The sequence below is a fragment of the Hirundo rustica genome, chromosome 2 (genome assembly GCF_015227805.2).
Source record: "Hirundo rustica isolate bHirRus1 chromosome 2, bHirRus1.pri.v3, whole genome shotgun sequence".
NCBI classification, from domain to species: Eukaryota; Metazoa; Chordata; class Aves; order Passeriformes; family Hirundinidae; genus Hirundo; species Hirundo rustica.
In genome coordinates this window covers 87,657,723-87,671,029 of record NC_053451.1, presented here as the reverse complement: position 1 = coordinate 87,671,029, position 13,307 = coordinate 87,657,723, and the positions used below count along the sequence as shown (strand labels likewise).

At 37.7% G+C, this 13,307-nt stretch overlaps 1 protein-coding gene across 1 annotated transcript in view; it reads right to left on the bottom strand.

The window, feature by feature from the left end:
* EIF5B (eukaryotic translation initiation factor 5B) overlaps nucleotides 1-13,307 on the bottom strand; it is a 34,254-nt gene that overhangs the window by 17,059 nt on the left and 3,888 nt on the right. The window contains exons 2-7 of the mRNA XM_040055017.1: nucleotides 3,877-4,002; nucleotides 3,699-3,786; nucleotides 2,666-3,311; nucleotides 1,981-2,201; nucleotides 1,674-1,824; nucleotides 7-102 (exon numbers count right to left, since the gene is read on the bottom strand). Coding sequence (XP_039910951.1) covers nucleotides 7-102; nucleotides 1,674-1,824; nucleotides 1,981-2,201; nucleotides 2,666-3,311; nucleotides 3,699-3,786; nucleotides 3,877-4,002 — 1,328 coding nt within the window. The remainder of the gene's footprint in view (nucleotides 1-6; nucleotides 103-1,673; nucleotides 1,825-1,980; nucleotides 2,202-2,665; nucleotides 3,312-3,698; nucleotides 3,787-3,876; nucleotides 4,003-13,307) is intronic.

Below are 13,307 nucleotides of genomic sequence, written 5' to 3'. Positions count from 1 at the left end.
CTATACCTTCTTTATTTTCTGGCTGCTGCTGCTTCTTTCTCTTCTTGTCTTCATATATTGGCCTCTTCTTTGGCACAGAGTCTTTGGATGGCACTTCAACACCTGCAAAACAAACAAACAGGAACAGTTAAAACTAAAATCCAGGTAATTAATAAACACAAACTTTGATTTAAATGAGAACATGTTTTCCTCAATTGGAAGATGGAGGAAGAGAGAGTAGAAAGTAGCTTCAATCTATATTTTATCTTTCTTAAAAGTCTGAATTCAAAAGCTAGAGTGAAGTATAGTTCTTCAGATACTCTTCACTGCTCTCAAAAGTAGTCAGGTAACTGGAGGAAGGGGATGGCAATGAAACAAAAAATAAACAAATCCAATCAGATTCTATGACTGCAGGTTTGAAGTTATCACAAACCTGCATAAAACATCACTAACAGATATGTCAGGATTAACAATTTAAGGTCTGCTATGCAAAAACTCACGTAAAACCTCTCTGCCAATAGTGCTGGTTTCAGACAATTTGGAGTAGTTCACAGGCAGAACTCTTAAATGCTTAAGGTTGTTCAGCAGATAACATTTTTCCTTTTGCTCTATATGGTTTTGGTTTGTTTTGTTTGTTCAGATTTTGCTTTGTTGTTTTTTTTATTTTTTTTAATTTTACAGTGCTGATGGTTACAGGTGTTAAAATAATGCCAGGTTCGATTCACCAGCTTCATCTTTGCCTCACCAGGAAGTGGGTGCTGTAATATATGAAGAAATTCTATCAAAACCAGAAGTTTGGTGCAAAGACAAATTAAAAACTGAATTACTGCTGCACATTCAATTTTTTTTTCAGGTACTGAGTGATTTATATGGCAGATTTGACAAAAATCCAGTTGTAGGGGCACATAAATGGAAAGATTTTAACAGCTACAGCAACAAGCAAGGAGAAAGGGCCTTTGTGTATGTTTAAGAGCTCCAAATATTTTACTAGCTACAAAGATTCCTACATTTATACATCCACCTACCAGTAAAGTGTCAGATAGTGTACTCTACAAATACATTGAGCACTCACAAATTCCTTTCTTTTTTTAGTCACAAACCAGTTACCAATAACTATTTAGGACATTTTACTTACAACATATTGGACAATTTTACTTCATTCCAATGGAGACAGATAATATTTCACATAATAAAAAGCAGGAAAACTTACATACTCCTGGCAAATCCCAGAGAAAAACATATCTTCTCCATGGACTTCCCCCATTGTTTTTAAAGCAAAACAGTGCACTTGCCTAACTGAGCATATGAATTAATTCAACAAGATCCACATCACTGGTCTTATAAGACCGGCACAGTCCCTGTGCTTTTCCTGGCCCTTAGACTACACCACTTCTTTAAGTGCTTTTTCCTAAGTTCCACAAGTAACATCTTTAAACTGCAAATAGACTGTATTAAAAAGTTGGATATTAAAAGTGTAAGATAAAAATACAGCCACTTAAACCTACTTAAAAAATAATGAGGAAGGGAGAGCACACACTGCCTTCCTTGACAACAGCACAGCTTAACATAGAATCACTCAGTATTTGCCCTCCTAGCACCAGATAGGAAAAAAAATAAGCACAGAGCAGTAACAGATATTAAGTTTGGTTGGGTGCTTTGGTTCGATTTAATTATTATTAAACTCTAGTGCTTACCCTGAGCTTGGAGTAGTTTAAGAGTAGCCTCCGCTCTGGCTCTGGCTTCTCGCTGAGTTTTTGTTAAAAGCTTTCCCTCCTTCTTCAAACGCTCCTTCCTCTCTTTTTCCTTCTGTTTCTTTCTTTCTCTCCTCTCTTGTTCTAATCGTTCCTTGAAAAAGATAAATAAATATGAAGAAACTCTAAAGCATGCTTTAGACAAAAGCTGCCCAAGGATATTCTGTTTACAAGAAACATATTGAGGATTAATTCACCAACTGCACCAGCAAGCAGAGAAATTAACTCCTCGGAGTGAGATATATGGTACCTCCTCTTTGCGTTTTGCTTCAAGTTCCTCCAGTCGTCTTATGCGCTCTTCCTCCTCTCTTTTTGCCCTTTCCTCCTCCTCTTTCATTTTAGCCAAGGCCTCTTGCATGGCTTTAACTGTGGCTTTACTGGGACCCTTCTTCTTCTCTTTCTCTTTTTCTTCTTTCTCACCCTTCTTTTTTTTCTTGTCTTTTTTCTTTTTGTCCCCGTCATTGTCATCAGCTATGGAAGGAAGAGACATACTTTCAAAGACCCCAGACATTTCAAAGATACTTCAAGTACAATTCATATTTCAAATATGATAAATAACATCAAATGAGGAATATTTTCACTGGCTTCTACATAAACATTTCATAATGAAAACAATAAAACTCTCTTAAGTCATGGCCTGAAGTCTTAAATTAGCAGAATAACAGGGAAGTGAAGAAGTACTCTCGCAACACAGAACTGTGATCATATACTGTGATGAGAATTCACCATCTGGCTTGTTTTCCCATGTACCTGAACAAACCACAGGCCAGAAAACACAGCCACCTGGGAGCCAACACAGAAGCAGACAAGGCTACCAAATTTCTAGTATTCACAATTCAAAACACACCAACAAACTATCCTCACTGCCTGGCACCTCTCTGGCTCTATAAGAACTAGAGTATTTAAATCACAGTTTTAGAAACCACATTACAAACCTTCTGTTCCTGCAGCAGTCTCTCCTTTCTCTCCAGTGCCAGGGATTGTTGTCGCTTCAAGAGAAGCCTTCTCTTCAGCTTTTTTTAGAGATTCCTTTGGCTTTGCTGGTTCTTTACCACCTTCTAATTCTTCCTTCTCTTTCTGCTTCCTCAATTTGGCTTTTTCTTCTTCACGTTTTTTTCTTTCACGTTCTTTTTTTTCTGCCTTCTTCTGAGCCACCGTTTTTACTTTGAATGAAGGTTCTTCATCATCCCCACTCTCTGCAGCAGGAGCAGACTTTGGCTTTTGGTTTTTCTTTTGTCCTTTTCTAGATTGGGAAACTTCATCTGATTCATCACCACTCTCGCCTGTAGACACTCCTCCCCCACGCTCTTTGCTTTTCTTAATGTTAGTTTCGTCTTCTGACAAATCGTGTTTTTTATTTGACTTCTGAGTTTTCCCTTTGCTTTTCTTAAGCTGTGTCTCATGATCATCATCATCACTGCCAGAAAGCATATCTTGTTTTGCTTTCTGAGTTTTTTTAGATTTTTTATCTTTATCTTCCACTTCTTCGCTGTCATAGTCATTTTCCAGATTGGCTTTTTTACTCTTTCCTTTTCTTTTTTTATCTTGTTTTGATAAGCTTTCTTCATTGTCATTTTCAACCTGGTAATTAAACAATTCAATACTCAGCCATGAAAAATTACTTGCCATCATGAGTTAAGAAGCAGTACTGAGATACATTAAGAAAAACCTCTCTTACTGAACACAAAGTTTGAAAGCAGTAACTATTCCTGCTCAGTGTACCATACTTCAGCCCACAGTGAAGATTTATTCTGACTGGCTTTGAATAATTACCAGCATAAAGACTTGGCTTTTTTTGTGATTGACTTACTATGAAAATATGACCAAATATAATTAAAAGAACATGCTGGCTGCACGTTTCACATAGGATCTCCAACTACCCTGTGACACTAGAAGTTCTCTGGGACAGAAGTGTCTCATATTTTAACCACTTCCTATTAAAAAGCCCACCTCCCTCTCAGTGTTCACCTTTCCTGTAGAAGGCTGTTCCCTGTCAACTTTCCCTCCTTGTGCTTCTATTGACAGTTCCTCCAGCTCCTTCAGGATATCATCTTCACTAAAATAAGAAAGAAGTTAGGGCACTTAAGTAACTGAGTTTTTGGATAATGGAGTAAGATCACGCAGGTGGAAGAAACCCCAAACTTACTCAAAATCTTGTTTCTTCTTCTCTTTTTTCTTTTTGCCTTTCGATTTCTGAGGCTCTTGATCCTTTGCAGCTCCTGCACCTTCTATCTCAGCAGCAAGGGCATCAATATCAATATCATCTTTTGCACTAAAACAAAGGAAAGCAGGGTTATCAGTAGTTCAAACGCTAAGTTTACATAAGCAAAAGCCATCTGAATAAAAGAAATAAAAGTTTCAAAACGCAAAATCAACCACAAAACACGTGCAATGCAGGAAAACATGTTCCATGTTTAACAAACAATTACACACTGTTACCTTATTCCACTCAGAAGAAAGGGAAGAAAAAACCTTCACATGTGCAGTCTGCTCGAAGGGAGGTGGAACAATAAAACACATTCAGTTCTTGCAACCCCAGCTTTAAAAGTTTAGCTGTGCAATTTGATGTAACTTCTTGGAGGAATGTAACTAGACTGTTTGAGTTTGGTCCTCCAAGAGGTAAGTTGCTTGGCCCTTCAAATCACAGCTGTCATCAACAGAAAAGCAGCCACCACAAAGTCTAAAACTGAAGCACAAATTCACAGCCAGGGGGATCCTACCAAGAGATATCTATCTGCTCCTTCAAACACCCTTAACAAACAAAAAAAACTACCGTATTTTTATTTAGCAAATAAGTGAAAGTTCTTTACAGGTCCAAACTCACAATAATAGTCACCTATGCTTTGCCATCAGACTAAAAATTTTATTATCTTTCAAGAAAAGAAGTCCCATAGATTAACAGAGTTCAGACCCCAGCGAGACTTTAAAGCAGATCATAAAAAATACCAATGTAGTTGGAAAGCAATCATTGGTACCACTTGCCTTAGTATTAGCTCTCTGAGGCCTAAAGAAAGCCAAAAGAAGTTTTTGTCCAGATATTTTACCACCTCATCACATTCACAGTACAACCGTAAGAAAGGAGACTTACTTATTCCAGCTTCACACAGAGCTTCAGTACTCAGATCAAAACTGGTCTGACGCTACTTTTATCATAACTTGCAGTTTCAAAACCCATTTAATCAACAAGCTGTTAATATTTCATTTAACTGCCTCTTAGATAACTGGGCAGAAAACTTGTTTTTCAATTTCACTGTTTCATTTATTAGCACCCACTCAGGATAAATCAGCCAAAGGCTGACTCATCAAATACCCAAAACTATATCCAGAATATAACAGAAAAAAGAATTCTCCCAGATTCAGGACTTTCAAGATATCAGCAAATTCTAAACTGCCAGAGCTTCAGTCATGCCAACTTATAAATCCAGAAGTTGAATCTGAATAAAGGAAAGCAAGTATTTAATTATTCAGCTACAGATTCTAAAATTCAGTAAGTCTAAGCTGCAGTTCACTGCAGAAAGGAAAGGGCTGGATTCTTTTGCAAGTGAATGCTGACATTAGCAAACATTTTATATGACATATTGGGAATATGCAAGTCACCAAAAACTGTCTACATGTGACAACAGCACAATCAAGCAACAAAGCATATAATTTCTTTAAAGGCCAAGAATTATTATTTGTATTTTTTAAGATCTTATATTTTCTGCTGGGTAGACTGAACAAACCAAATAAAAAGCAGCACAACAAAGTACCTCACAGTACAGCACCTGTATTGCCAGAAATACTTCTAGTCAACAGAAGAAAAAACACACCTAAAATATACCTAGTAACACTCCCTCATGTGCTGACTTGATTTGTAATACACTTGTCAAAAGAAATGTATCTCTCAAATAGTTAATGCAAGATCTCTAAAGTAATCCTCGCCTCCCTCAAGAGAAAATACACATTTTGGCCATGCTCACCCTAAGATGATTTGATGTTTCAGCAATTAAAGTGCCATTTTTATAAGCAGTTTAACTGGCTGAATAGAAGGGGTAACAGCTGAAATAAAAATGCCACTCACTTCTATACCTAGAATAAAAGCCCTAATGTCAGGCTAACTGCATTATATCCAGGCCTACACATGGGCCCTCAAACTTGTTTTTGCATTAATTGATGCCCATCAAGTTTATTAAGCACACTTGCTTACCTCCTTTTCCCCTAGGAGTTAATGGAGGAGACTGAGTCATAGCCAAGCTCGAAGCAGTTTGAAAACACCAGAATACATGCTCTACTGCTACATCTCCCAAGGCTGCACCGCTCCCCTCTCTATAGGATCTTAACCATGTGGCTGTTCAGACACTAAAACACCAGGCCTTTAAACAGCTCACATTTTACACGGGTATTGCCAAGGCCGACTTCTCACAAGGCAGTTTAGCAGAAAATTAGGTCCAAACATAAAACACATGGGGATTTTGCTACAAATAAAGATTACGGCTATGTCCAGGGTACAGGCTTTAAGAAGATAAGGTTTTATTTACTGCTAAATCAACTCACTTCAACTAACTTCAAAGAAGAAAACTTCTTTATGGGAAAAAAAAACCTCAAGCACTGAAAAAACTATTATTTGACATACATTAAGCTTTAACACCCACCAGCAAGAAGTTTAGGAATAACAATAAAGATTGTCCAGCTGTCACAACAGCGGCATTAATACAAAAGCCTTTCCAAAGTTGGCCTTCACTGTTCAGTTTCTGAAAAAATGGTCAATGGTAAAAAAAAAAAAAAAAAAAACAACAACACAAGAAAAATCCAACCAACCAAAATAAAACCCCACCCAAAACCAACAAAAAAGGACCCCAACCAAAAAAAAAAAAAAAAAAACCCCAACCAAATGCAACCAAACAATTTACTAAGAAGTGACAGAGCAAGCTTCAAATATCTGAGCCTCAATGCAGTAAGAAGTAAAATTAAGGCTGCATGCAATTAAATATACAGCTGTAATTCCTAAGAACTGATAAGCCAGAATATCATTGGAAAGCCAAGGAATGCAAACACTGTCTTCCATCACTACAAGTTTATTCCCATAATGATCTTAAATTTCCTTACCTTTTAAAACTCTAATAATATTCCACTAGGCTTTCATAAGTTGAAAAGAAAATTAAGAAGGTGCTCCCCCACTCCCGGGAGATTCTTACTCCTTTTCATAGGGAACCCACCACACTTAGATACATAACATGTATCACATTTCCTATGGGCATTGTTACATACACCTTGCAACTTTTTCTTGTAAAGGTTTTTGAGCAGTCCTCCAAGACACATTTCAGAAACCCTAACGTTCTTTCAGGAACCTCCTTCTCCAAAGATCTCCAAAAGGTTTCCATTCAGCCTTTACTAGGGCCCAACCCTAAGAGGGTCTGATAGAAGAACCTGAAAGGACTGGAATGCTCATGTGGTTTTAAGTTTTGAGCTCCAACTGCTTTTGCATGAAGACTTTATAAACAGATTTCACAGCCTCACTACCTTACACCACTCAAGCTCATAATGTGTTACACTAAAAAACAACAACAACAACAAAAAAAAAAAAAAAAAACCGCAAAAAAAAACCCAACCAAACAAAAAAACCACACCACAAACCCACCACCACCCAACATCTCACATTTCCCCAGCACAAGAGGCTCAAGGAGACCTGGAAGAAAAAGTGCTACTGCACTGCAGAGAAGGAATTACTTCCCTGATTTTTCTTTGTCTTTGTTTCACATGTGAAGCCTAAGCCACTTCTGTTATTCACATACTTTGATTCCAGCCTCTATTTTTGCTGCCAGATATAAAAAGATTTTTGATATTGCTAAAGCTGTGTTCCATTGCATTAAATTACAGCAGGAATTAGGTGTGTGTACTTCACTCAAACCTAAACTAGCTGTTTTCAAAAAAATGGCTGCAGACATTTTTCCACAAAGGGCTGTGCCTAAGATAGGGCAAAACTCTGCAGTGGGAAAATACAAGTCACATTAATTAAAGGAGAGTGCAGTAATCAATAACACATACACAGAGATCACTACACTTCATACATCAAACAAAATGTTTTTTCCTTAGAATTACATCACTAATCAAAAAGAAAAAGTGGTTGACATTTTCCTTACACCATTTGACTGCCTTTTGCCATTTAAGCAGGATTACAGTAACGTAAATCTTTAAAATAGTACATAGAAACATTTACATACTTTATACTGAAAAAACATTTACCTTAATGCCCTAAAAATTACATTAAGAACTCAACTGTTTCCCAAAAGTGTTTCAGTACAAGTTGTCTGCACAGACTAATGAAAACCTGAATTACAAGGGAGAAGCCACTTAAGGATAGATTCCTGACTATTCACTGGTCACAAGTTAAATGCTGTGCTAACACAACATCCTGTACCAAGCCAGGATGAAATATACCCAGACCATGCCAAGTAAGCCCAAGGAAGTGTATGGAGATTTTTAAGACCTGGGCAACAGAAGAAATTCAGTAACATCTCTCACACAAACAAAGCATCAAATCAGGCCAGGAACAGAAATTGATACCCAAAACACAACTTAAGTTGCTCATGTTACACATTAAACAAAAATGTTCAACAACAAATAAAGCTACAATTCCAAATCCTGCCTATAAGAGGAAGTATGAAATCTCTTTCAGTGTGAGGATTAAAACAGCTAGGAAATAAAAGAGCTGTCACCTACCGCTGCTCAGTCAGATGTACAAAGACATCCAGCAGCTCTGCTATTTATAAGATCCCACACAGTTGCAAGCTATTGAGTCAGAAAAGGGAAAATAATCTTGTGACTGATAGATGCACAGTCCGTAGAAAAAAACCAAAAAACAACAACTCAGCTGTGTTTCCCTTGGTGCTACAGCAAGGGAACAGTTTTGAAGACTAGAAACACAGTTTAAAAACAAACAAACCAACCCCTCAGCTAATAACATTGCATCTGCCAAAATATACCAAAAACACTGTAAGGTGTTGGGCTTATTTTATTTGAGGCGGTGTTTGTTTTTTTTAACATGAGAAACAAGCACAGTTTGGGATCAAATTCTTTTTCTGATGCAATGGCCTGCAACAGCCAGAACCTAGAAATTCGCGGTGGAAGCCATCTGGATACCAGAGTTGACCCTGAAACAAACTGTTACTTACAGATGCTGAAATTCACCTTAATCCTAGTATTCACATCCTAGGGTTTACTCTAGTCCTTTACAGGCATGCTTTCAGTGAAGCTCAGTTTCTAATGCTTGCTCACAATTAGCAAGATTCATTTTTAAATTCTGAAGCTCCACCATTTCTTTCAGTCTACAATATTACAGGTGTTCATAAGTGCACCACTAACCAGAACAGAAGCTGTCATGCTCCAAACAAGATTTAAACTTACAATTCTCAAATTAAAAAAAAAATACCAATGCTCCATAATAAAGTATGTCAGAACAGTTACAAGTACACTTTAACTATTTATCACTTATCTCTTCCATGGAAGGTTTAAAACTTACTTCAAGTACTGACATAGTTAACATATTCATCATTAAGGGATTTTCACAGTATGAACTTATCATACTAAGGATGGATACTGTCTGCAGTATAATCTCTGTAACAAACAAATCTAGGCATGGGCATGTGAAAGACTTCCTCAGCATTGCCCAGGAAAACAAGGCAAACTGCAGGAAGACAGTGCTACAGCTATTGAAATAAGAGTTAAAAAGCTCAGTGAACTTCTGCAGCTAAAACACATAATTGCCCTTCCTTGCCAAACAAGCTCCTCCAGCTTTCTGTGCCTGTTCTAGTGAAGGAAAGCTAAGTGACCAAGAGCATTTCACAGACTCTCTAATAACAGACAAGCTGGTTATATTAGCAAGACCACCAGCAAACACGCATGTTTTCCTCCTATGCTTTTTTAAGATCACACACAATTAGGACTTCCAGTACCTACAATACATATCCCCAAACACAGAGGAAAAACTTCATTATAAACAGGCACCGTGCAGCTCCACATGACAGAGATGGCATCCTGACTAGGCAGCAGTGAGGTAAAGGGCAAAGAAAAACTAATCCACTCATGAACTGAGAGAGTGGAGCAATGGGATTATACAAAGGAGCCGGGTTGCCCTCATTCATATCAATTTGACTGTATTGAAATTAGGTAAATGAAACTGCAGAAATTAAATGGAAGAATTCAGCTTAAAATGAGACAAGCCCTAAACTAGTGGAAATCCATCTTCCAGCTTTGCAAACAAAGTCCTGTAACACTGGGTAACACTGTCCTGCTGAAACCAAAACTAAAGTGCACACACTGACTAAAAAATTACAAGCACTCTTCGATCCGTTGCACTGAGCAACACAAACATGATTACTTATGTTTGCCTTCATCTTACAGTTAACATGCTAACTCAAATCCTGCTAAAATCTTTTACCTAGGATTGGTTTTCAGCTGTCCCTTTTACAGTGAAGTTCAAACAGAAGAAAACACTGCACAATCAAAACCAGACTGAAACAAAGAAACTAAACTTTCATGTGAAAGGGGCAGAAGAGTCAGCAAGTTGACACAGCAAGAAAGTTGCATCACTGCTGTGAACTCACTGCCCACATTCCTGCATAATCAGAACTCATTTTTGCTGAGGCAACCTTGGAGTTGCCTTTCATCAGTTACCAGCTCTTCTAATCACCTTCAAAGGAACATCACTGTCATTAAGTCATTTTCTTCGCTTAAGGAAAAAAAAAAGTCCTTGACCTTCAAAAAGACGGAAGAGAAGCTGAACCATCTCTTTCCACATGTTTAGTTTTGCAGTAGTTTTAGGCCAAGTAAAACTATTACCTCTGGTGGGATCTTTATCATTGTCTCCCTAGAGTACCTTATCCATCCGCCACGTAAGTGAATCGTAAACGCACTAATAAGATGCATTTCTAAATACAAGGTTATCCAAAACCAGCAAGTTACCAGTGCTGAATGACATACTTGTAGTAGTTTTCACCGGTAGTACTAAGATTGTTTGAAAGACAGAATGCCAGTTCAAGTTCTTCTAGAGTAAATGGTTTAAAATGTACCTAAACATAAGCCACTTTGGAAGTAATCATTTAATTGTTCAAAACCTTGCATCACCAACTCGTTCTTTAAGTGGGTTATGAAATGAAAAATGCAGGCATCTGCTGGCTCAGCAAGGCTATTCAAAACATGAAAACAAAGCCCCAGCCTTTTTCACATTTTAGCCTATCAAAGTAAATCAACACCACAAGCTTCTTTTTTGGTTTTTTCCTCCACTGAAAAGACTTAACTTACATATGACTGAGGCAGTTTGAAATTCAGGAAAGAATGAACTGTGCTCTTTTCTCAGCCCAGAAAATGAAGGAGTGTCCACATGAGCACCAGCTATGTAACTCACCGGTGCTGCTGAGAGTGCTTAAAGAATTAAAATAAAATCACAGCCCCAGCACAGGGCACCCTCCTCTTGCCTTTTCCTCAAACTAGACTGCAGGGGAAGGAAGAATTTACTCCCTTACCCCTTCCCAGCCACATTTTCCCCTCTTACCGGCTCAGGCAATCCTGTGGCCTCAAGTCCATGCAGAAAACCCTTTTTGGGCAGAGGAAAGCACACACCTGATTTGTACTGTGGGCCCATAAGCACTGAACGCACTGCAACGGAAGCAGGTACAGCTCAAGACAAGAGTAACACCACAGAGTTTGAAATGTCCAGCAGCTCAACTAAATCGAGTTTTATGTGGAACTACACCTCTGTGATTTTTCATAGATGAAGGAAGCCAGTGAAGCTACCTCATTACATGTGAGCAAGGAAGCAAAATCCGACTAGAAGGGTGATTGCTTTTTATTCAGGTTCCCAAGACAATGATTCCACTATTAATATTAGAGTCATGCCTTCTCTCTCAAGTTTGGCTGGGGAAAAAGAGTGGCATAACTATCAGCTAAGTGAAACCTTCTGAAAAAAAATTGAGAACTACACCTTTAACCCAAACAGATTCTAGAAAAATAAGAAGTCTCCTTTATATAACCCAGTTTATTTAAAAAAAAAAAAAAATCAAATGAACAGTCAACCAAAAAAAGGGAAAAAAAAAATCACCAAAGAAAAAAAAGCACACACCACAAAACCCCACAACATAAAAATCCCATTTAAACAAAGATATAGCAAAACTTCAAGATAAAAAGCTTCTGTCGTGGCCAGTAGCTGGCAATACGGCTCTCTGGAATAAAGCAGCTCCTCAAGGTTCAGTTTATGTGATTACATTTCAAGAGGATAAAATGACTAAAAGCGTAGAATATGAAACACTAAGCAAGAAACTAGCATTCAGTCTTCCCTGAAGAAGTTCTTTTGGTTGTGGTTGGGTTTTGGTTTTGTTTAGTTTTTGTTTTGCTTGTTTTGGTTTTGGGGGTTTTTTTGGTTTGTTTTTTAGAAAAGTGCAAGGACTACAGAAACTATCACCAAGTTCAGTGTTTCACAGCTTCCATATCCTACACATCTCACTGTATAAAACCAAAATACAGCCCAAAAACATGATTTAAAACAGCTTCAGCACTACACTTTACCTTGCCTATAATCCTGAAGAGCAAATGATGCCCACCTACATTAGCTATAATTAAAACCAATATTTCATCTTACAGCATGTATTTAAAGAAACGTATTTCAAGCTTTCAGAAGTCTTCAAAGAACTGAAACAACAGATTCTGCAATTCCTGATGGCTTGCTGTTCTCATACTTTTCATAAAGAGTAGTTACACATGAGATTTAGATGCCATCATGAAGATAATGAAAAGAATAAAGATTTCCACAAGAAAAGCTGCTTCTTACAATCTCCCCAGTGTGGTGCAGTGTTTTTTGGTTTATGCCGCCCTTGCCACAAATATTTTGCGATCCTTATAGACTTTTTACAATGATACTTTGCTTTGAAATAAAATCCAACAAGTATATATAGTTTTCTTGTAAATATGAAATGCCTGTGTTAAAAACTATAGGTTTGCGGGTAACAAATATACATTTGCATAGAACAGGACAACGAAGTTCTGTAATGGTGAATTTATTTTGCATTATTTTACTCCATCTTTCAGTACAAAATATTCCACCTTCCAGATGAGATTGGAAAAAGGGGATTTCAAGGGGTTATCAGCTGTTCTCCATGATGGAGCTGCAGAAAGCTTTGCTTGTGGAAATATGTTTGAGAAGCAGATAACTTACAATGACACTCTGGTGTACAGAATGTTTCCAAACTATCTTCTTCACAGCCTTCACAGAACTTTCCTACATAACACTGAGAAGATTCTACTCAACAGGCTAATAGAAAAGGAACCAAACAGACTGACTAGCAGACAGTACCAGACAGAAAGCAATCCACAGCATCAGTAAGATCACCGTAAGTCTTACTTTAGCAGCAGTGTTCACTCTTGGCTGCAGAATCACAGCCAACACCTGTAATTTCTAATGCAATAAGCATGAATGATCAGAGTGGAATGCCTAGGCAACAGGGCACATTATTAAAGGGCAGAAGAATAAACACAGCTAAACACTACCTATTGGAAGCTAAGGAAAACTATTAAGAGAAAAAAAGAAGGTGACTTAAAGCTGGGAGA